At 41.6% G+C, this 25,304-nt stretch overlaps 1 protein-coding gene across 3 annotated transcripts in view; it reads left to right on the top strand.

Annotated features, from left to right (window-relative positions):
* The window catches only part of tnksa (tankyrase, TRF1-interacting ankyrin-related ADP-ribose polymerase a), a 144,351-nt gene that overhangs the window by 92,251 nt on the left and 26,796 nt on the right, over nucleotides 1-25,304 (top strand). For all 3 annotated transcript variants that reach the window (XM_067983374.1, XM_067983376.1, XM_067983375.1), the window contains 9 exons: nucleotides 607-728; nucleotides 10,116-10,207; nucleotides 10,718-10,796; nucleotides 12,368-12,539; nucleotides 13,609-13,688; nucleotides 16,246-16,391; nucleotides 18,299-18,464; nucleotides 19,022-19,241; nucleotides 22,777-22,886. In XM_067983374.1, the coding sequence (XP_067839475.1) occupies nucleotides 607-728; nucleotides 10,116-10,207; nucleotides 10,718-10,796; nucleotides 12,368-12,539; nucleotides 13,609-13,688; nucleotides 16,246-16,391; nucleotides 18,299-18,464; nucleotides 19,022-19,241; nucleotides 22,777-22,886 (1,187 nt within the window). The remainder of the gene's footprint in view (nucleotides 1-606; nucleotides 729-10,115; nucleotides 10,208-10,717; nucleotides 10,797-12,367; nucleotides 12,540-13,608; nucleotides 13,689-16,245; nucleotides 16,392-18,298; nucleotides 18,465-19,021; nucleotides 19,242-22,776; nucleotides 22,887-25,304) is intronic.

Consider the following 25,304-nt stretch of genomic DNA (forward strand, 5'->3'; position numbering starts at 1 on the left):
TATTATAATTTAAACTATTCACAAAGATCAATCACATTCATCCAAGAAATTAAAATAAAATAGTTGACTTAGATGTTGTAATCAAAGCTGCAAAGTCACTTAAAACTTGCTGAATGATGTTTATTGTCCTTCTTGAGAGTATCTTAGCAGCTATGTACTTGATATATCAACAATCTAAAGGCGTTTTTGTTACTCCTATTTTCAAATGCTTTAGAACTTGAAAGATTTTCAGTTTTCATTTACGTTTTCTAGTTATAAGGACGATCTTGTGTTTTCTATTCCTGTTACATTTGTACTACAGCTCCTAAACCTGTATTGACACTTTAAATGGCTCATTGTTATCTTTTATTTTGGGGGAAGGGGTTAAGTATGTACAGTTCATACCCATCATATGATAGGAACTCCAACCTGTAGTATCAGAAATTTTACACAGTCTTCGAGCCCTATAGAAATTGGTTATTCTCCACCCTGTACATGCACCGTACGTTCTTAAAAGTAATTTTTAAAAAATAGCCCAGTAGTAAAGAAAGGGCTTTCAGCTTGAATCTGGATTTTTTTTTTAAATGTGGAAAATTGATACTGAAAAGTGTTTTTTCTTTTAAACAGATGAATTTAAAGGACATTCATTACTGCAAGCTGCCAAGGAAGCAGATTTGACAAAAGTGAAAAAAAGTCTTGCTTTAGAGATAATAAATTTCAAGCATCCGCAGACGCATGAAACGCCACTGGTAATGATCTGAACTCCTATGCTTAATTATTGCGGAAAAGCTATTTTAGTATTTATTTTTATGTAGCTTCAGAAATAAAATGCATGTTCACACACACAATTGTAGAATTTTATAGTTCAGAGAGAGCCCAGTCAGCCATTGTGCTATGCTTTCATAGAGCTATCCACTTAGTCCCATTCCCCTGCTCTTTCACCATCATAGAATCATAGAAAATTTACCGCACAGAAGGAGGCCATTCGGCCCATCGTCTCCGCGCTGGCTGAGAAACGAGCCACCCAGCCTAATCCCACTTTCCCGCATTTGGTCCGTAGCTCTGTAGGTCATGGCTCTTCAGGTGCACAATCCAGGTATTTTTTTAATGAGTTGAGGGTTTCTGCCTCAACTCCCTCTCAGGCAGTGAGTTCCAGATCTCCTCCACCCACCGGGTGACAATTTTTTTTCTCATTTCCACTCAAATCCTTCTACCAATCACTTTAAATCTATGCCCCCTGGTTATTGACCCCTCCGCTAAGGGAAATAGGTCCTTCCGATCCACTCTATCTAGGCCCCTCATAATTTTGTACACCTCAATTAAATCTTCCCTCAGCCTCCTCTGTTCCAAGGAAAATAACCCCAGCCTATCCAATCTTTCCTCATAGCTAAAATTCTCCAGTCCTGGCAACATCCTCGTAAATCTCCTCTGCACCCTCTCTAGTGCAATTACATCCTTCCTATAATGTGACCAGAACTGTGCGCAGTACTCAAGCTGTGGCCTAACTAGTGTTTTATACAGATCTCACATAACATCCCTGCTTTTATATTCTATGCCTCGGCTATTAAAGGAAAGCATTCCATATGCCGCCTTAACGATCTTTACATGTCCTGCTACCTTCAGGGATCTGTGAACATGCACTCCAAGGTCCCTCACTTCTACAGCTTTCAGAATCCTCCCATTTATTGTGTATTCCCTTGCCTTGTTTGCTCTCCCCAAATGCATTACCTCACACTTCTCTGGATTGAACTCCATTTGCCACTTTTCTGCCCATCTGACTAGTCCATTGATATCTTCCTGCAGTCTACAGCTTTCCTCCTCACTATCAACCACACGACCTATCTTTATGGACCCACCATTCGTTCACCGCTTACAATAAATTCTGGCCCAAGAATTTTGTTAGGACATGGACTTTCCTCCAAGATATTGTGGGCAAAAATTATGCTGGAAGTTATCGTGTTAAAGATCCAAACAGCACGGCGTCCTCTACAGGGGATCTGGTACCTGTGTGAACAGGGCAAATAACTATCTCCTTAACCAATTGGATTGAAGAATTGTTAATGAACAGTGCAGAGTCTGAACCAGAAAGTGTAAGTTAGAATATTACGTTCAATTTGAAATCAGGTACAGAAAGCAAAATAAAGAGAGGACAAGAAAGATTGGGTTAAGAGAGGAAGAGAAAAAAGAGACAAAGAAAAAGTTTTTAAAAATGTATTAAATTCATTAATTTTTTTAAATCTCCAAAAACAATTAAAACATGAAAGAATGAGACCTCGACACTTGTAAAAGTTAATTTTCAGTGCCACAGAGGTTGTCTGGCAGTAATTAAGACTTATCACATTGTTTAAAAAGGTGCTTAGACTGAAAAGGACAAGCCCTAACTTTCTGTGGCGAGTTTAGTTTGTATCTACTATGCAAATACAGGAACTTCACGCTGTTCACTGTATTTGAATGGTGAGTCAGACAGCGAAATGGCGTTTTTGCGAAGCTCACGGGGGAACGGCGCATCTCGGACAGCAACGTCCGGATTTTAGTGTTTAACTGTGAATCTGCCCTTGCCTGAAATTGCTGTCTGATTTGCACAGAAATAACGGTGAGTGCTATTGCCTCGCTGTTATTTAGACAATAAATTCCTGGCCCCTTGTGTTTTTAAAAAAAAAAGTTCTCCATCTGTTCTTTTGATCTTAACTCTGCCCTCCAGTTATTAACTCCCTATTTCTCTTATCAAAACTTTTCATAATTTTGAACTCATTTCAAATCTTCTCTGTACCTACCCTGTTCTAATGAATAGATCCAGTTTCTCCAGCCTCTCCTCATTATCAAAGCCTGTCAGCCTGGTATCATGCTAGGAATCTTCTGCACCCTCTAGATGGCCTTGACATCCTTCTTAAAGTAGGACACCCAAAACTGGACACAGTATTCTGTGGCCTAACCACTGATTCATACAGGTTTAGTATCACCTATTTGCTTTTGTACTCTATGCCCTGATTTATAAAAACCCAGGATCCTATATGCTTTGTTACGGCGATATCAACCTGTCCTCCCATTTTTAAAGTTTTGTGCATCTAAATCCCCAAGTCCCTGCTCCTCGACTCCCTTTTAAAGTTTTACCATTTAGTGTACATGTTCTCTTTTTTTCTTCCGGAAGATGTCACCTCATTTCTCTGCATGGAATTTCATTTGACATCTATCTGCCCAATCTACTAATGTGCCTATATCATCCTGAAGTTGCTTACAGTTTTTTTCACCATTCTGTGCCTTCTGTAAATTTTGATGATACACCCCAAACCCAACAACAACTTGTATTTATATAGCCTTTAATGTAGTAAAAAGTCCCAAGGCGTTTCACAGGACACAATCACAATCAGGCACAAATTGACATTGTGCCAAAGATGGAGACATTAAGACAGGTAAGAAAATGCTTCGTCAAAGAGGTAGGTTTTAAGCTGAGTCTTAAAGGAGGAGAGAGAGAGATGGAGAAGTGAAGAGGTTTGTGGAGGAAATTCGAGATTAGGATCTAGACAGCTCAAGGCACGGCTACCAATGGTGGGGTAATGGAAGTAAGGGATGCACAAAAGGCCAGAGTTGGAGGAATGCAGAGTTGTCGGAGGGTTGTAGGGCTGGAGGAGGTTACAGAGATAATGAGGGGTGAGGCCATGGAGAGATTTAAACACAAGGATGAGAATATTAAAACCAGGAGTCAATGTAGGTCAGTGAGCACAGGGGTAATGGGTGAACGTGATTTGGTGCAAGTTAGGATATACAGGCAGCAGACTTTTGGATGAGCTCAAGTTTATGAATGGTGGAAGATGGGAAGCCAGCCAGGCGAGCATTGCAATAGTCAAGTCTGGAGGTAACAAAAGCATGAATGAGGTTTTCAGCAGCAGGGGCAGAGACGGGCGAAATTAGAGTCAAGTCCAGATCTTTTCGTGTCTATGATTGACTCTATTAATGGTGTCGACACTGGCCCCTGCATCCCTCTAGTCTGAAGCCTTTAACTAATACTTTTCTGCCCTTTCATCAGCTTCTGTCCCTGCTGCCACATTCCTTTAATTTTACCAACATGCCTCCCAGTCAGCACCGTATCAAACCCCTTATCTGCGTTAGCTGCTGCTGGTGGGAAAGGATAGCATATAAGGCTGTTTAGACATTTTGCGATTGACATCTTGCAGAGGATACACAACTTCATAGCAGATGCCCTCAGTAGAGCAGTGAAACTTCACCTGTGAAAGTGGATTCTCCAGTTGGAGGTTACTCAATCTCACTTTAGTAATGCACTGTTTGGAAAAGTATAACGTTACTTCCTAGAATGAGAGGCTACTGAAATTACTGTGCAGGTCTGGGACAGCAGAGTAGTGGTTGTAAGTGGCCTGTTAGATCTCTTGGCAAGGGAATGTCCTGTTTGTTCCCCCCCCCCCCCCCCACACCCCGGACCCCATTTCACATCAGATGAATTATTTATGAGATTCGGTCAGAGCCTTTATTAGCCGAGGCATAGAATATAAGAGCAAGGAGGTTATGATGGAGCTGTATAAAACACTGATTAGGCCACAGCTGGAGTACTGTGTGCAGTTCTGGTCGCCGCACTACAGAAAGGATGTGATCGCTTTGGAGAGGGTGCAGAGGAGATTCACCAGGATGTTACCAGGGCTGGAGCGCTTCAGCTATGAAGAGAGACTGGGAAGATTGGGTTTGTTTTCCTTGGAGCAGAGGAGGCTGAGGGGGGACATGATTGAGGTGTACAAAATTATGAGGGGCATAGATCGGATGGATACTAAGGAGCTTTTTCCCTTCGTTGAGGGTTCTATAACAAGGGGGCATAGATTCAAGGTAAAAGGCGGGAGGTTTAGAGGGGATTTGAGAAAGAACTTTTTCACCCAGAGGGTGGTTGGAGTCTGGAACTCACTGCCTGAGAGGGTTGTGGAGGCAGGAACCCTCACAACATTCAAGAAGCATTTGGATGAGCACTTGAAATGCCATAGCATACAAGGCTACGGACCAAATGCTGGAATATGGGATTAGATTAGACTGGGCTTGATGGCCGGCGCGGACACGATGGGCCGAAGGGCCTCTATCCGTGCTGTATAACTCTATGACTCTATGACCGTGACAGTCATCTGCAGCACTCTTTACTGGCTCAGGAACACTTAGCTATTGGAGTTCCTAACCTTCAATATCAACTGGCTCCTCAAGAGCAGATAAAGGGAGAATGTTCGAGCTCAACCATATCTGATACAGTAAATCAAAAGCAAAAGACTGCGAATGCTGGAAATCTGAAATAAACGAAAATGCTGGAGAAGCTCAGCAAGTCAGCCAGCATCTGTGGAGAGAGAGAGTTAACGTTTCAGGTCGAAGACCTTGCATCAGAACTGGAAGATGTTAAAGTTAAAGTTTTTAAGCAAGTACAGAGTCAGGGAAAGGAGGGGGAGGGGAGGAAAGAACAAAAGGGAAGGCCTATGATAGGGTACAGGGCAAGAGAGATTAAATAACAAAAGGGATGATGGTGCAAGGCAAGGAAGGTGGTAATGGGACAGGTTAAGAAACAAAAGATAGGTCAGGATCAGCTGTAAATGGCCACAGCAGAACCATTACCAGCACTTGCTGTCCGAAAAAATGAGAGCAGTGGTTATGATCTGAAGTTATTGAAATCAGTGTTGAGTCCGGACGGTTGTAAAGTGCCTAAACGAAAGATGAGGCGCTGTTTCTCGAGCTTCCGTTGAGCTTCATTGGAACAGTGTAAGAGGCCGAGGACAGAGAGGTCAGAGTGGGAGTGGGACGGGGAATTAAAATGGAAGCGACCAGCAGGTCAGGGTCACGTTTGCGGACAGAGGGGAGGTGTTCAGCAAAGCGATCACCCAGTCTGCGTTTGGTATCCCCAGTGTAGAGGAGACCGCATTGTTAGCGAATACAGTATACTAAATTGAAAGAAGTCCAAGTAAATCGCTCTTTCACCTGGAAGGAATGTTTGGGGCCCTGGACGGTGGGAAGGAAGGAGGTGAAAGAGGAGGTGTTGCATCTCCTGCGCTCTCACGAGAAGTTGCCGTGGGGAAGAGCATAGGTGTTGGGGATGATTGAAGAGTGGACCAGGTTGTCAGGGAGGGAGCGGTCCCTTCAGAATGCTGAAAGGGGAGGAGAGGGGAGATGTGTTTGGTGGTGGGATTGCGCTGGAGGTGGCAGAAATGGCAGAGAATGATATGTTGAATGTGGATGTTGGTGGGGTGGAAGGTGAGGACAAGGGGGGCCCTATCATGGTTCTGGGAGGGAAAGGAAGGGGTGAGGACAGAAGTGCAGGAAATAGGATGGACACGGTTAAGGGCCCTGTCAACTACAGTGGAGGGGAATCCTCGGTTGAAGAAAAAGGAAGACATATTGGAAGCACTAGTGTGGAAAGTGCAGAACTGATGTCAGAACAGATGAGACGGAGAAACTGGGAGAAGGGAACAGTGTCTTTACAAGAAGCAGGGTGGGAGGAAGTGTAATCAAGGTGGCTGAGAGTCGGTGGGCTTATAATAGATATTGGTTGACAGCCTATCCCCAGAAATGGAGATAGAGAAGTCAAGGAAGGGAAGAGTCAGAGATAGACCATGTGAAGGCGAGGGAAGGTGGAAATTGGAAGCAAAGTTGATGAAATTGATACAGTAACCCTTGTTTGTATGCTGTTCTGGCAGACACACTGTTTAACATGCCAAACGAGGACACGGCAGTTTTTAGGCTGTATCCCAATCTTTACCAATGTTTGTGTTGGTTTCATTTATCTTGTGGAATTGCAATGCTGAGATTTTGGTCGACATATACAAAGTATTAGCTTATGTAGATAGGACAAAAGATTTTGCCAGTCTAAGGAATTATTTGCAAATAAACAAGAATGTGTGTAAATTGGATTCTAAATAGTAACTAGCAAATTGGGTAGTGAAGTACATCTCCTTGCGCTTGGCAATAGCGATCATAACATAATACGGTTTAACATAATGATTGAGAAAGACATAAGTAAGACAAAGACCAAAGTAATAGATTGGAAAAAGCTAATTTTGAGGGGATGAGAATGGAACTAGGGCAGGTAAACTGGGAAAAAATTTTGACAGACAAAGAAATAGAGCAGCAGTGGATAATATTCAAAATGGTAATCAGTAGAGTTCAGGAGAAATATATCTCACTAAAACTAGCCAGTAATGATGTACCATGGATAAATAAAGAAATACAGGCAAAATTGAAACTAAAGAAAAAGGCATACATGAAGTACATGGACAACAAAGGAGAGGATAACAAAAGAGAATATGAAGAGGATAGGAAAGAAGTAAAAAAAAATTAGGAAAGCATAGAGGAACAATGAGATTAAATTATCAAGGACTATAAAAAGAAATAGTAAAGTATTCTACAGGCACACAAATAACAAAATAAAAATCAGAATAGGGTTAGGGTCACTGAGGGATGCACAAGATAAACTCTCAGGTAATGACAGTGAAATGGCAGAAATATTGAATAGTTACTTTGCCTCCGTATTTATTACGGAGACTAACAAGGTGGGCAGGACATTAGAAGAAGTGGTCGAGAAAGATATTAAAACATTTAAGATGGAAAGGGGGGAGATAATTGATAATTAAACTAAGGGAGGATAAAACCCCTGGTCCGGATGGATTGCATCCACAAATATTAAAAGTTGTTAGGGGGGAGATAGCAGAGGCACTATTACATACATATAAAAATTCACCAGTATACGGAAAAGTGCCAGAGGACTAGCAGACAGTTAATGTTCTTCCTATATTTAAAAAGGGAGATAGAACAAGTCCAGGGAACTATAGACCAGTTAGTTTAACGTCAGTGGTAGGAAAGATAGTGGAATCTTTACTCAAAGATGTAATAGAAGATCTAGAGAATGAAAATATAAACAAGAATAGTCAGCACGGATTTCAGAAGGGAAAGTCATGCTTGACCAACCTCACTGAATTCTTTGAAGAAGTAACAAAGAGTAGACCAGGATAATGCAATCGATGTAATATATTTGGATTTCCAAAAGGTCTTCGATAAGGAACCGCATTCTAAACTCATGACTAAGCTCAGAGCATGTGGAGTCGGGACAGGTAGCAGAATGGATAGCAGCTGGCTACAAAACAGAAAACAGAGTAGGGGTTAAGGGTAGCTACTGAGATTGGCAAAAGGTGGGAAGTGGTGTTCCTCAGGGATCGGTGCTGGGACCACTGTTCACAATTTACATTAATGATTTGGATACTGGAACCGGAAGTAAAATCTCAAAATTTGCAGATGACACCAAGTTGGGAGGTGTAGTTAATACAAAGGAAGAATGCGTCAAAATGCAAGAGGACATTAATAAACTTGCAGATTGAGTGTGTAATTGGCAAATGAATTTCAAGATAGGTGTGAGGTGATGCATTTTGAAAGGAAGAATAAGCAGGCCACATACTGCTTGGATATTAAGAGTCTAAATGGGACAGAGGAGCAAAGGGATCTAGGGATACAGATGCACAAATCACTAAAAGTAGTGACAGGTTAATAAGGCCATTTAAAAAAAAAAAGCAAATCAAGCACTGGAGTTAATTTCTTGAGGGATAGAATTGAAAAGCAGAGAAGTTATGTTAAACTTGTATAGAACTTTGGTTGGACCATATTGTACACAGTTCTGGTCTCCATATTATAGAAAAGATGTAGAGGCATTGGAGAGGGTACAAAGATGATACCAGAACTGAGAGGATATCCTTATCAGGGAAAGCTGAACACTGGGGCTCTTTTCTCTAGAAAAGAGAAGGCTGAGGGGTGACCTGATAGAGGTCTTTAAGATAATAGGATTTGATAGAGTAGATGTAGAAAAAATGTTTCCACTTGTGAGGGAGTCCAAAACTAGAGGTCATAAATATAAAATAGTTGCTAATAAATCCAATAGGGAATTCAGGAGAAACTTCTTTACCCAATGAGTGATAAGAATTTGGAACGCGCTACCTCAAGGGGTAGTTGAAGCAAATAGCATAGATGCACCTAAGGGGAAGCTCGATAAGCACGTGGGGGAGAAAGGAATAGAAGGGTATCCTGATAGGGTTAGATGACGTAGGGAGGGAGGAGGCCCGTGTGGACCATAAACGTCAGCATAGACCAATTGAGCCGAATGGCCTGTTTCTGTGCTGTAGTTTCGATGTAACTTGATGTCACTCACCGGCAGGGTAGGACCTACCGGGGATTGTTAGAGCTCACTCTAATTGAGCATTGTCCTGTTCCTGGACCAACACATGGAAGGTTCTTCTCGAGGCTTTCTGTAAGTCAACTACCTAGAACAGTTTTGCATGGTAACTCCAAGCATTATTGTCTTGACCTGGCAGATCAAGACAAACCCTGTCTGCGGTAGATATGGTCTCCCTCAGTCTTTAAAAGAATTTCAACCTCTATATACGAAGCACCCATCAGGACTACCCCTCATTTCTCGTTTTGATCTACCTGTTGCTGTTTGGAACTGCTTACTGTTCTCCATTTTATACTGTGGCTGAAGGTTTGGAGCACTCAGTGTTGCCTCATTAGGGGCACAATCCAAAACAAAATTATAGCCGAATGGAAAAAGGTTTCATAGTCAAGGTGGGTGCACATGGTGCAAAGCTGTTAGGTTATGGTGTCTGAACATGATTCTCTTTCCTCACCCCATCCCAATAGGATGAAAATAGTATTCATCTTGGAGAGATGTTCAACTTCCAAGAATACAACATGAGCAGTAAATAATCTATTGTTCCAGGTGTTTCAGTGGGGGAAACAAGAATCTTAACCTTAGCCACTGAAATGAAAAAAAGGAAACCCTAACAAATTTACTGATCAGGAGCTGAATGTGTTTAAAATTAGTTCAATTACATTTTTTAAAAATATATTGCTAAGCGAATAAATGTGTATTAAGTCACTGAAGTTTTACCCATTTAGTTAAGGCCTCCCACTCCTTTGAATCAAGGTTGATTATCCTGTAATTTTTCACCCTGTTTTCATTATCAATGACCTCTCCTTTCCTGTGAGGAGGTGCTTAGCCTTCGCTAGTTGGTTGCCCACACAAGCACACCCTACATTGATATATGCTGATGAAAGCAGTTCACGTCTGCATTTAGTTGATCTCCATTAATACCTGGAACTTAATGTCTGAATTCCTTTTTCAGCATTGTGCTGTGGCTTCTCAACACCCTAAGCGCAAGCAGGTAACAGAACTGCTTTTGAGAAAAGGAGCAAATGTCAATGAAAAAAATAAGGAGTAAGTGTTTTTTATTATTCAGAGATTGTTATTTTCAAGTTACACTGTTAAACATTTATAGATGCCTGTGACCATGTCAAATTTCATAGCTTGAAAATGATTGAGAGCTTTTACATTGTTGAAAGGGAAGGGAAAATTCATTGGGGGTGACCGTGTAAAATAACTGGTTATAAGCCTCTGAGATAATCAGTAGTTTGTCCTAACCAGATACATTCATTGTGTCATAAGAGGATTAACTTTGTGAATTTCCATTTTAAAAATGGCCTATACCGTAACCTATTACCTTTTATGTAGTTAAGTGTTGCAGGACCAAATGCCACGGTAACTTAGTTATCTCTTTCTTACGGAATATTAAAATTCATATTGATAGCCCTAATAAGCTTCAAAAATGAATGTTAAATATTGTTATGCTTCCCTTGCCTGTAACGGGTAGCTTATGCAGTAGGCATCTACTGAGTGGTGACAAATGCATTAATTTTGAAGCTTCGTAATGTCTTAAATTTCTTGCAGTTTTCTTACACCCCTACATGTGGCTGCGGAAAGAGCACACAACGATGTGGTAGAGGTCCTTCACAAGCACGGAGCTAAGGTGTGTTTTTCTTAAAACAATCCACCCAAATTTAGTGGTGAATCTCTATTGCCTCTCCATCCTTTGCACTAACACAAAGAAGGGAATTACCATGTTTGCACTTAGTGCCTCTGCCAAATAGCCAACTAATATAGGGAGAATTTATTAGTTTTGAATGCAGATCATATACTGCCACTTGTGGTCATCATGACAGCTCTCTCCCATGTTCTGAAAGCAGCCACTGATGTTGGCGTATAGTTCACAGGTGACATTCACTGGTATCTTACTCAAGTGCCAATTCTTTTGAGCAACCGGTATCGGTGGGCTATTCAACGATGACATCGCAGCCAATCCCAATCCTGTCTTCGGTCAACATGCAAGCACGTACTTGCTAGCAGGTCTGGACTGGGACCACAAGCTGATTTCTTCAACTAAGTTCTGCTGACTCAACACAGAATAGGAATTGAAGCAGTGTGTTCTTTTTTGAAACTTTAGGAAGTACCCTTTGTAAAAACTTCTAATTCTGACAGCTTTGTTAGGAAAAATTTGCACTTATTTTACTTGTCTAACCTCATCCTATAATTATTTTAATACAATTTGTATTACAATTTGTATTAAGAAAAGACATACTTGCTCTCGAGGCAGTACAAAGAAGGTTCACTCGGTTAATCCCGGGGATGAGGGGGCGGACATATGAGGAGAGGTTGAGTTGATTGGGACTCTACTCATTGGAGTTCAGAAGAATGAGAGGCGATCTTATTGAAACATATAAGATTGTGAAGGGGCTTGATCGGGTGGATGCGGTAAGGATGTTCCCAAGGATGGGTGAAACTAGAACTAGGGGGCATAATCTTAGAATAAGGGGCTGCTCTTTCAAAACTGAGATGAGGAGAAACTTCTTCACTCAGAGGGTAGTAGGTCTGTGGAATTTGCTGCCCCAGGAAGCTGTGGAAGCTAGATCATTAAATAAATTTAAAACAGAAATAGACAGTTTCCTAGAAGTAAAGGGAATTAGGGATTACGGGGAGCGGGCATGAAATTGGACATGAATTTAGATTTGAGGTTAGGATCAGATCAGCCATGATCTTATTGAATGGCGGAGCAGGCTCAAGGAGCCGATTGGCCTACTCCTGCTCCTATTTCTTATGTTCTTATGTTTCTCATGCTGAGGCATGACTGTACAAGAAACAGCAATCATCTGGTATCTCCCCCAAATGGTCATTCTTTACATGTTAGCTGGGCAGTGATTGTTGGCAGGTGATTTGATTGAATGGAACATCATAGCCATGGCCATATCTTCTTTTGCAGTTTCAGGATTGAGAATCCCAGCTGGTTATTTTTTTTTTGCTTACCCCTTCCTAACGCATAGGCACTGAGCCCAATTAATCAGACGGTTTTGTCCAGTCTGATGCTGTAATAATTTTAGTACTTGTTCAGTTACATTGCATTGTAAATTTATAGACAGCTATATTTTTTAACAAGGAGCGGGTTCTTGTGTTGTCATGCGAAGCGCTGAAATTTCAGACATGCATTCAAGATGTGTGCGTTGAACAAGGAATCTTCCCCCATAACCAGTGTCCTCTTTTCCACAGATGAATGCTTTGGACACTCTTGGTCAAGCGGCTTTACACAGAGCAGCACATGGTGGTCACCTACAGACATGTCGCCTCTTGTTAAGTTACGGCAGCGACCCTACCATTTTGTCCCTTCAAGGGTTTACGGCAGCACAAATGGGGAATGAATCTGTGCAGCAGATACTTAACGGTGAGTATAATGCAGGTGCACACATCTCATTAAGTTACATTTCTATGATTTTATTCATTGTTTTAGTGAATGGGAAAAGGTTTTACTGGCTGATAGTAAATTTGCATACAGGCATGAATGGTTGTTAACCCTGTACACACTGAAGGTCCTTGGCAGCTTGTAAATTGTATGTGACTGTTGTGCCAAATAACACTCAGCAACTTGGTTGGATTTTAATTTAGTGCAAGAGATATACTGGATCAGATGTGTAATTCAGAAACCTGACTGAATTTTGCACCTCTGTTTCAGGAGCAGGTGTTATGCCTTTCAGCAATCCATGTGGGAAGGAAGAAACCAATTTAATATTTAAAATGTTGAGAAATGTATAAATGATGAGAATTTAACATTACAGGTCTCTTTCTGGTTCTGGGATTATCTCTTCAGTGCTCACTGATAATGCACACACTGTGACTCTACAGATTACTGTTGGAAAAGGTTCAGATAGGGAAATAGCCTGAAAGATTTATTTAACTCCATAAGTAGTGGACGATATGTTTTGAAGCACAAATGGTCAAATTGACAGCCAGTTTGCACCTGAAAAAATTGTTGAATGTAGTGGGTGTTAGAACTTTGTTGGAGGATGGGATACTCTGGTGCACGGAAAAAAACATCATCTGACTCTATTCGAAGAAAAGCAGAGTGATGTCCTAACCAACATTCTTCACTCAACCAACACCACAAAATACAGATTAAGTGGTCATTCATCTTCTGTTTCTGTTTGTGGGATCTTGCTGTGCGCAAGTTGGCCACTGTATTTGCCTTCAAAACAAGCAATCGCACTTCAAAAGTAATTAATTGGTTGTGAAGCGCTTTAATACGTCGAGGATGTGATACAGCACTGTCTAAATACAAGTTTGTGTGAAACATATTAGAAAATATCTTTCCAAATTGAGAACGAGCAAAATGAAAGGCACAATAGAAAGGGGAGAAACAAAAAAGCTGCTCACAGCAATGTTTTTTTTGGGCATACGCTTTACATGTGATGGTGATCACAAGGATACTAACTCTTCTTTCGAATGTTTTCATTTAGAGAATGTTCCATTACACAATTCAGATGTTGACTATCGACTTCTGGAGGCAGCAAAGGCTGGAGACCTAGAAACTGTGAAGGTATTTAATATTTATGAAAATTTTAATAGAAAAAAATTAACTAGAGCTTCTGCGTGTGTTTTTCTTTAGTCTGCTGGAATTAAAAGATAAATACAATCTGTTAAAGGGAAATATCTGCACACTCAGTAGTGGTGCAATCACCTCTAGCTGCACTGCCAAATGGTTCTGATTTGCTGCTGGGTAGAACAGCGTGTAGCTAACTCCAGTCACAGCATGAATGGAGGCAATAGATTACCAGCAGCACTCCTCATTCATGAGGTTGTTGGAACTTCGTAACCGTACAAGGAAAGTTTTAAATATTTTTTTCCAAGATGCCTCCAGATATCTGACTTTTGTAGCATTTAGGATTACGTGACCATTCAGCAGAGTGATTTACCCTTTTTAGTATAATTGAATCCCACTCCAAACATATGTCTGTACAGTTGTGTCTTTAGATTTTTAATGTTCTCTGGCCAGTGCATAAGATATTTTACCTTTATGAAATTGCAGTGTCCTACATTTAGTTTAAATTACTTGTATGCCATCATGATGGTATCTGCCAAAAACTGGGTAGTTACAGACATAATGGAGATTTGTTAGCTACTGTGATAACCTCTGGGATACGAAAAACTCCTCGAGGTTAATTGGACAGATTGGATGTGAATTTAAGTGATTGTTTCTTGGCATAAAGTGTGAAGCAGGCTCACAACAACAATGTTGAGTTTAATAATCACCAGAAATCATAAGCTAATAGTGAAGTGAGCATGTGGATTTCAATGAGCATAACATTTTTGATACTGTAATGAAAATTAATGCCAAAGGTAGCAGATTTGCAAAATTTCAAAACAGCAAACTTTATGGCCGAAGGAAGAATTGTATGATGGGTTAAGTGGAAATTAGAGACTAGAAGTTACAGGAAAATGGAAATTTTTGGGATTGCTTTAGAACAGAGAGAGAATACATATGTGTGAAAAGGAACATTTTCAAGCCCAAGGCAACAGTGGTTTGTGAAAATCAATAAGGCTAAGAAATTATTACATGAAAAAAATCTCAACCTAGCGAGAAATGGAAGATATAGTCAATTGAGAATAACTTAAATGAGTATTAAGAGGGCAACAGAAAAGCAGACTGAATAGTAGCAAAAGGGTCCAAAGAAATCTTTTAATCATGTACAAAATATTAGGAACAAAAGGTATAAGTTGGGTAGAAATAATGCAGGAGAATCAGGAAATAAGATGTTCTAAATCAGTGTTTGTCATTAACTGTTTTTTTGTCAAGGACCAATTTTGGGCCTGCTTCTACATAATTCTCTGAGTGATGCCATATGGGAGCTGCACTGACAATTCCCCACATTTTGAGTCCTTGGTTTCTGTGCTGCTCTGGGTAGTTGCCAAGTAGAACCTAGGCACTGCCACAGAAGAGGGAAGAGTGAACTAGCAGCTCTATTCGAACCATAGGATCCTTGTTTGTAATAGAGCCTTCTCACTTGCTCTTTGAATGCTGGGATAGCCCTACCTCTTAATAGCATTCCTTTGCTTCCTCTCAGCAAGAAATAAAGCAGAAACCGTGCTGAATCCCAATCCTGACAACATTTCATGATCAGATAGGACATGAATGAATAGGATCTCGGAGCACTCTGCTTGCCTCCAATTCTGACCTCTTGTGCATCCCTGAATTCCTTCACCCCACCATTGCCGGCTGTGCCTTCAGCTGTCTAGGCCCTAAGCTCTAGAAGTCCCTCCCTAAATTTCGCTGCTTCTCCACTTCTCTCCTCTTAAAACTACCTCTTCTACCAAGCTTTTGGTTACTTGTCCTAATCTCATGTGGCTCGGTGTCAAATTTTGTTTGATAATGTTCCTGTGAAGTGCCTTGGGACATTTTGCTCTGTTAAAGGCGCTATATAAATGCAAGTTGTTGTTCTTGAGTACATCCTTGGTAATTTGACACCAATAGGCATTCAATGTTCAAATTGTTTTTGGGTGAGAGGTTTGCTGGTTCTGAGGCTATAGGCATGAACCTTTACCAAAGTGAGTTATAAAACTCAGGCATGAAATTCTAATATTGTGAAAATTTGTAGATAACAATGTAGTTTAAAAACATAACCAAATTGGTGGCCAGAAAGCTCTGTGGATTAAGGCTTTGCATCTCACAAATCTGGGTGAGAGGAGAATGAAATTGAAGGCCAGTGGCTTGAGGACCTGAAGTTCAGATTGGTTAAAGTGATGTTTCCTTTGCAGCAAAGCCCAGGAAACTTGCTCAGTCGACTCACAAACCTTTCTCTTCTCACTCAAATTGAAGCATGGAATATGAATATATGAAGCAGATTCTCCTCTTCAGGATGTATTCATTTTTTTTTGTTGGGGTATGTAACTGGAGTAGGTGGGACAGCAAATAAAAAAAAATATGGTGCTCCAAGTAATTGGCTGGTTTGTAATCATTGGAATTTATTGAGCAGCTTTGCTTTTACTTTGTTTAATCTTTCAAGTCAAACTAATTTTTCATAATTAGCTTCTTAAAAAAAATTTCAAAGCAAAAATCCAATAGCTTTTGCTAATAAGGCTGTAATTTTATTTTAAAGCAATTGTGCACAACTCAGAATGTGAACTGCAGAGACCTGGAAGGACGGCACTCCACACCACTGCATTTTGCTGCAGGTTACAATCGGGTGGCTGTAGTAGAGTACCTGCTTCATCACGGAGCTGATGTGCATGCCAAAGATAAGGGGTACGTATGTATACATTGAGATTTGGTCTGTTTACTCCATACTTTATAAAGAGAAAGGGAAGTTCAGTATGGTATGTTGCTGTTTTACGGGTTGCAATACAGAAAGCTATAGAAGGGAGCCCTCCTTCCCCCTCCCCCGCCGCCGGCCGTCGCCCCTCCACCCCTCGCGCTGGCCCTCGGCCCTCTTTGTCACACCATCAAAAGTAGAAACACAATGTGACTTACGTACTCTTGGAGAGGGAGCCCCTTTGAAAATGCTGCTATAGCTAAAGTGTTTAAAAATTCTATGGGGGCCAGTAGGGCCTCTATTCAGACTACAAATGTAATGTCAATGCATCCTTAATCTGGCATTAGCGCCCAGTGAAGTTCGGTGAGAGTGCCTAAATGAGGGAATCTTTCTCCACTTGGCTTCAAACTCAATTTAGGCTTCACATCTGATTTACACTGCCAGTTTAATGTCAATGCAAAGCAGTTTCAGCTTTGTACTTATGTTAAACTTGTGGAGTGGGAATGCAACTTAGATTGCCAAACTAACAGGAGCAGCATTAATTGGAGTTTGAAATAGGCTGTGGTGTTTTGGTGAAGGCTTCTTTCAGTATTATTTTTCCAATTGCAACAATAGTTTCTTGGAAATTGCATTTAGTTTTATGGTTGGAGATTTTTTGCTTGTGGTTTTTCAAGCTTCAATTGGAAAAGCACAATTTTTAAGATCTAGCAAAGCCCTACTATTCTGCTTATGTAAATTGAGTCCAAATTCCCTTATTCTTATGGCTGCAATTAAATTATCTGGTAAGTCAGTGTTGTGTAGATCAAGTCTACAGCGATTACTTAATTTAATTACACTGAGGATTGTTGTTTGTGTGTTGGAACTTAAATTGGCCTTCTCAGCTCTTGGGACGAAATTAAAGGTTTGTTGCCATCTCAGAGGACAATCACTACGCAGAGGCAGACCGCATGAAAATCATAATTCTCGGCTTGGTCTAAACAAGATGAATCTATAAAACAATATAACTTCAGTAGAACAATGTATTATGGGGAAATGGAAGTTGACTCAATTTAGAGTTCCATGTTTTAAAATAATTTTCACGAACAGCTGGGAGTAATCTTTTAAATTGGTGGAATATGTGCATATGCAGTGCTGAAATAGGATCAAAGGGCTAGACATTTTAAGCTGCACATTTGTTGAAGACTTGATTTAATAAATTGACACAAGTATTGAGTCGCACAGTATTGAACCATTTGCCATTCGCACACACATCAGATAAAATTTGTGAACTAAACTAGAAAACAGAACCTGAATCCAGCTTCCCCCAAAGCCTCAATAGGCTTATCAGATGAGTAGCTGAGCCATACAGACCAGTCAGACCTGAAGTTCCTTCCCCTCTCTGGACTGAGTTAATTCATCCCAGCTGGGGTGTTGGCATATGTGATGCAGTTGACCTGAGTGCCCATGGATTGGGATGGGAAAATCGGCCAGGGTTCCTTGTCTTGATTGCTTCCCTGCAGGAAGTATGTCTGTGTAGACATCAGGTGCAGACAGAATCTGACCTGCCTGTGATGCCTCCCATTGTCACATTGCCTGGCAGGTCTTGCACATGATTAGTGCCCACGAGCAGGCTCCTGATGCCAACAGACCTGTATGCCAACAAGGAATCATGTCTTTGGAGAAGAGGAGAAAACTGGCAACAAAGCAGTTTGAATTTAATTAGAAAATGTTTCCCTATTTTGTTGTCAGAAGTCACCAGGAGCCACAAGAAGGTTTTAGAAATGTGATTAGTTCTGTGTAAAACTGCCCATTATTAATGAGTTCAAAGAAGCTTTGATCCAAGTTTTGCATTTGTAATTTTTGATTGAGATTAATTTGTACTAATGTAATGGTGATTAAATTTTAACTTTTCATCCTTCAGGGGTTTAGTGCCCTTGCACAATGCTTGCTCGTATGGACATTATGAAGTAGCAGAACTGCTGGTGAGGCATGGTGCCTCAGTGAATGTGGCTGACCTATGGAAGTTCACGCCTCTGCATGAAGCAGCAGCCAAAGGCAAATATGAAATATGTAAACTCCTTTTAAAGGTATGTGGTTTTCAGCCTAACAGACTTGCATATAGGCTTGGTGATTTTTACCAGACCTCTTCATAAGATACTCATGAAGGGGTCTGATGGAGTGTCTGTTAAATACTATCACCTCACAACACTTCTCCTCCTCCCCTCCCCCATCATGATCATCGGCTGGGTACCATTTGTCTAGTTATCCATGTTTAGAATTTGATGCGGTCTTATGCGCTGCAAAATTTAAGTTTTGAATTTCGGACAAAATTGTCAAAATAAATAAAGGAGCTTTTATGGAGGTGTTACTATAGATCATATGATTATGTACGCTCAATACAATTAGAACAGTTTTCAGATTAGAGCCGGTTACTTTATACTGTCTGTTTGAAATTGAAATTTGGGGTCAACAAAATTAATGCCCACTGCATCAGATTTTGGGATTTAGTTGTCAACGGGTTTTGTTTCTTGTTTACTGCAATGATAACTATTCTTAAGCGTCATCAAAAATAATTAAGAATGGGTCAGTTTATATAAAAGAAAGCTGACCGAAGTGTTGTTGAGATCGCCTTCATTTTTCTTAGCATGGAGCTGACCCAACAAAGAAGAACAGAGATGGGAACACGCCTCTGGATCTTGTGAAAGAAGGGGATACAGATATTCAAGACTTACTACGAGGAGATGCTGCTCTGCTGGATGCAGCCAAGAAAGGCTGCCTAGCTAGGGTCCAGAAGTTGTGTACCCCAGAGAACATAAATTGCAGAGATACTCAAGGAAGGAACTCAACACCACTCCATCTTGCAGGTAAGATCTTGCCCAAGTGTTGGCCCAATGCTGATCCGTTGTTCATTTTGCTAACTTTCTGCCCAGTTAATTTGAGCCAAATTCTTCCTTATCTGACTGAATTTTGCGCTTTTCTAGTCCAGCACTCTTATTTTTGATTCTGTTGCCATATTCTATTTTCATGGTGAAACTATGTTGTGCTTGCCATTTTCCAATTGTTCTCCTACTCTCACACCAGTTGTTTGTCCTACTTGGATTTCCCAGAACTAAATCAATCGTGCTGCTGTTCGAGGTTGGTCAATCATGCACTACTTATCAGGGATAACTATTGCTATGCATTTCTAAGAGAAGACTGCAATATGAAATGGTTCACAATCATCTTAAGCTATTTTATCTCTTTGTAAATGAAGTGATTGAGGACACCGTTGTGCATTGTGAATTTGCAGACACAGGAACGGTGGCAAAGATTAATTGGCAATTAACTGAAGCCTAAGATTAATGTTTGGCCCTTGCTGCTTGTTTTGAGGTTTTTCTCCAACAGATGTTAATATGCAATGGTGCAGGTTTCTGCAACTGGCATTCAGACCTCTTTTAAAAAAAATAAATAATAGAGGTTAAAAGCCAGTAAAATTGCACCAGAAATTGTCCTTCAGATCTTCCATACCACACTTACAAATAAATTTTACCTGCTTATACTTTGCAGCCAATTATGATCAAGTTCACTCTCATGCTGTTTCATGGCCTCTAGTGCAGTAAGAGTCAGTGTAGCATGCATCGTGCAATACACTGAGCTAGTCTAATATGAGTTGGCCATTCTCATTCCTGCTCACTTACATGCTCGTCAGATTAAACGGCATACCTTTTTATTGCTGGAAGGCTAATTTCTGGGTTTTGCAGAGTATTCTCACTGAGTCTGATCTAGAATATGTGTGCTGGTGTCTGAATATCCATGGAAATAACTTTTGTAATGAAAAGTAACACATTTTTGACTGGCCAACTCTTAATTTCCTACAATAGAATATGTTGCAGTCTGTAAGTAATCTGAATAGCCGATGGAATCTGTTTTCACCACTCTACATGGATGGGCTTTCTGCCCTTCCTCCCCCTGCATGGACGCAAATAACACAAGGACAAGCTCCTCAGTACAGCAGCAGTGTCTGTTGCATTTACAACCTTTTCTGTCAACACAGTTCTCTTTGCCCCCGCATCCCACCACCCCCCCCCGCATCCCCCTTCCCATTTGGTGGAGGCGAGGAGTTTGAGATCCTTCTAGCCTTCTGGGATGTTTAATCAGTATTGACAGAATTTGGTTGTACATGAGCAGCAATACTGTTGAGATTGGTCATACCAGATCTGAGAGTAGAAGCCAGGCCAGCTGATCATCACTTGCACTGTAGTGTGTGGCTCACAGACTTAAGTTTACGAAGATAGTGGTGTCTCAGGGTGGGAGTGGGAGATTACCTGAGACCTGACTTCATATGAGTGTATCGAAAGTGAAGTACATATTGGGCCAAAGGACAGGGAGTTGGAAACTGGAAATGCTACTTGTGAGAGAATTGTGGGCTAGTTATTCCACGGGCAAATGATGAGAATGATGGAGTTTGGCGCAGCAAGGGAATGTGAATGAGGAACTCACTGAAGCTGGCCTTGTTGGTCATGGGGACTTGTGAGTTGATAAAATTATATTACATTAGGATGGACCTAGCTTTGATTCCTGGCCTGATCTCAAGCAGTGGTGGGTGCTCTACAGTTGAGTTCAGTGCTCCTAGCTAGTGAGGAAAACATTTTGCCAGGATTTCCACCTATGACCTCCCCCCCCCTCCCCCCCCCCCCCTTTAGTGTACAGTATATATGTGTGGATGGTGGTACGCGCAAGAGCAAGCCTGGCTGGGATAGCACCCTCTCCAAATTGAATAGTCCAGCGGCGCACTCTGACTAGGTTCACATCGAATGAATGACCACTTTTATGGTGTACTCTAGGATGGTGACCTAACCAGCAGCAGGAAGAAAGAGCAATGGAAAATGAAGTAATAGCTGGTCATAGAGACTCAGCATCTTACACTGAAGATAACACTATTGGCAGGAGAGGGAAGGAATCTTCACATTACCCTAATTCCCTGATGGTGTACTGAGAATGCAACATCACTACTAGATTTCTATGTATGAAGCCATCTCACTTGTTTTCTGACCTTCAGTAATTTTTACAAATCACCTGTGATTCTAAAGCAGCAGAGAACTTGTCTCACTTTATGTTCACCACTGAAATAAGAATAATTAGACAATATCCTGTTATGTGTAAGAACATTTTTTTCAGGGAGTGTGTAATCAAATGTAAAGCCCTGAAATGAAGTGCTCTGACAGCCGTGTCTTCTCTTGCTTTAGTTAATTTTGTGACTTCATTTTTATTTCTAAAGGTTGATAAATGGGGGCTGCAGTTCAGGCAGTGATTTATTTAAACAACTAAGTGGTACTCGATGCACAAGTGTTTCAATTTGTGGAAGCCACTATGACTTGTATTCAGTTTGTATATGATTTGAATTCAAAGTTTTACAATTTTTATCATCAGTTTCAGATGATTTAGTGAGAACCTTTTAAGGTGCAACAGTCTCAAATTGCCACAAAACTAGCTAAAAATTTGAAGTCTTCAATAAAATGTAAGCCTAGATATACTTAAAATGTCTAGGTGGGTCAGCCTTGGTTCAGTGGTAGCACTCTTGCCTCTGAGTCAGAAGGTTGTGTGTTCAAGTCCCATTATGGAAACTTGAGCACATAATCTAGGCTGACACTTCAATGAAGTACTGAGGGCATGTTGCACTGTTGGAGGTGCTGCGTTATGATAATACTTAGAACCGAGGCTCCATCTGCCCTCTCAGGTGGACGTAAAAGATTCTGTGGCACTATTTGAAGAGGAGTAGCGGAGTTCTCCTGGTGTCCTGGCCAATACTTATCCCTCAATCAACACCGCTGAAAAAAACAAATTATCTGGTCATTACCTCACTGCTGTTTGTGAGACTTGGCTGTGTGAAAATTGACTGCTGTGTTTCCCGACAACAGTGACTACGTGTCAGTAGTACTTCCCTTTGGGATGTCCTGAGGTCGTGAAAGGCGCTATATAAATGCAAGTCCTTTTCTTTCTAAAATAGAATGTCTGTCGGTAGCAGATGATTAATGAAAAATTGAACCACTCCTTTCAGTGGGTTAAAGGTACTGATTCCACAGCCAATGTGGCGGACACCTGGTTCTGAAACAAGATTCAACTGCTGTCACTACCTCTCATTTTCAAAGTCCTTGAACAACATGTAAGAACAGGCATTTCATGAGTATGCCTGTTCAGAGTGTGTTAATACTGACGCATTAGAATATCAACCACCTTGACCACAGATAAGCCCCTGACCAGGAATTTGAAGCTTGATTGTAAAGAAATGATCAGGAAGTTCCCAAAATAGCTAAACCTGTAATAAAATTTTTTTTTAAAAAAAATAGCACAAGTAATGAAGATCCCAAAAATAGCTGTGTATGCTGTAACATTTTTAATTAAACTGTTTTTGTTTGACAGCTGGCTATAATAACCTTGAAGTGGCTGATTATCTTCTGGAACATGGCGCAGATGTTAATGCACAAGACAAAGGGGGCCTTATTCCCCTCCATAATGCAGCATCCTACGGGGTAAGAGAACACTACATTATCACCTATCACTAATTCTCATAACATTCAGAAAGGAGCTGGACAACTTCTTGAGAGTATAACTAGGGTGGTAGAGAAGGCTTTAAACTAAATAGTGGGGGCGAGGGATCAAGTAAGGGAGGATGTGATAAATTAAAGAAAGACGACAAGGCAAGAGAGCAAGATAGCAATAAGGGAAATGATAATCAGAGAGTGGCAGGAAGGAACAGAGCGTGCAAACTTAAGAGTGCGCCAGCAGATAAGGTTAGAGGTTGCAAAAAGACAGCACTAAAGGCTTTGTACCTGAATGTGCGTAGCATTCGTAACAAAATGGATGAATTCACAGCTCAAATAGAAATAAATATGTACGATCTGATAGCCATTACAGAGATATGGCTGCAAGATGACAACGGCTGGATCCTGAATATTCAAGGGTACTTGACATTTCGGAAGGACAGGAAGCTAGGAAAAGGTGAAGGGGTAGCTCTGTTAATTAAGGAATACATGAGCATAATTGAGAGAAATGACCTTAGTTCTAAAGACCAAGATGTAGAATCAGTTTGGGTGGAGATAAGAAATAGTAAAGGCAAGAAGTCACTTGTGGGAGTAGTTTATATATGCCCCTTAACAGGAGCCACACTGTAGGACAGGGTATACTTCAGCCAGAAGTGCCGAGTGGATGATCCATCTTGGCCTCCTCCCGATATCCCCACTATCACAGAAGCCAGTCTTCAGCCAATTCGATTCACTCCACGTGATATCAAGAAACGGCTGAGTGCACTGGATACAGCAAAGACTATGGGCCCTGACACCATCCCGGCTGTAGTGCTCCAGCACTAGCTGCGCCTCAAGCCAAACTGTTCCAGTACAGCAACAACACTGGTATCTACCCGACAATGTGGAGATTTGCCCAGGTATGTCCTGTCCACAAAAGGCAGGACAAATGTAATCCGGCCAATTACCGCCTCATCAGTCTACTCTCAATCATCAGCAAAGTGATGGAAGGTGTCGTCGACAGTGCTATCAAGCGGCACTTACTCACCAATAACCTGCTCACCAATGCTCAGTTTGGGTTCCGCCAGGACCACTCGGCTCCAGACCTCATTATAGCCTTGGTCCAAACATGGGCAAAAGAGCTGAATTCCAGAGGTGAGGTGAGAGTGACTGCCCTTGACATCAAGGCAGCATTTGACCGAGTGTGGCACCAAGGAGCCCTAGTAAAATTGAAGTCAATGGGAATCAGGGGGAAAACTCTCCAGTGGCTGGAATCATACCTAGCACAAAGGAAGATGGTAGTGGTTGCTGGAGGCCAATCATCTCAGCCCCAGGACATTGCTGCAGGAGTTCCTCAGGGCAGTGTCCTAAGCCCAACCATCTTCAGCTGCTTCATCAATAACCTTCCCTCCATCATAAGGTCAGAAATGGGGATGTTCGCTGATGATTGCAGTCTTCAGTTCCATTCGCAACCCCTCAAATAATGAAGCAGTCCGTGCCCGCATGCAGCAAGACCTGGACAACATCCAGGCTTGGACTGATAAGTGGCAAGTAACATTCGTGCCAGACAAGTGCCAGGCAATGATCATCTCCAACAAGAGAGAGTCCAACCACCTCCCCTTGACATTCAACGGCATTACCATCGCCGAATCCCCCACCATCAACATCCTGGGGGTCACCATTGACCAGAAACTTAACTGGACCAGCCACATAAATACTGTGGCTACAAGAGCAGGTCAGAGGCTGGGTATTCTGTGGCGAGTGACTCACCTCCTGACTCCTCCAAGCCTTTCCACCATCTACAAGGCACAAGTCAAGAGTGTGATGGAATACTCTCCACTTGCCTGGATGAGTGCAGCTCCAACAACACTCAAGAAGCTCGACACCATCCAGGACAAAGCAGCCGGCTTGATTGGCACCCCATCCACCACCCTAAACATTCACTCCCTTCACCACCGCACACAGTGGCTGCTGTGTGTACCATCCACAGGATGCACTGCAGCAACTCGCCAAGGCTTCTACGACAGCACCTCCCAAACCCTCGACCTCTACCACCTAGATGGACAAGAGCAGCAGGCACATGGGAACACCACCACCTGCACGTTCCCCTCCAAGTCACACACCATCCCGACTTGGAAATATATCGCCGTTCCTTCACCGTCACTGGGTCAAAATCCTGGAACTCCCTAACAGCACTGTGGGAGAACCTTCACCACACGGACTGCAGCGGTTCAAGAAGGCGGCTCACACCACCTCTCAAGGGCAATTAGGGATGGGCAATAAATGCTGGCCTCGCCAGCGACACCCACATCCCATGAACGAATAAAAAAAAAATACAGGAAGAAATAATGGGGGCGTGTGAGAAAGGAACAACGATAATCATGGGTGATTTTAATCTACATATAGATTGGAAGAATCTGTGTTAGC

Source organism: Heptranchias perlo, chromosome 4 (assembly GCF_035084215.1).
Source record: "Heptranchias perlo isolate sHepPer1 chromosome 4, sHepPer1.hap1, whole genome shotgun sequence".
Taxonomy (NCBI): domain Eukaryota; kingdom Metazoa; phylum Chordata; class Chondrichthyes; order Hexanchiformes; family Hexanchidae; genus Heptranchias; species Heptranchias perlo.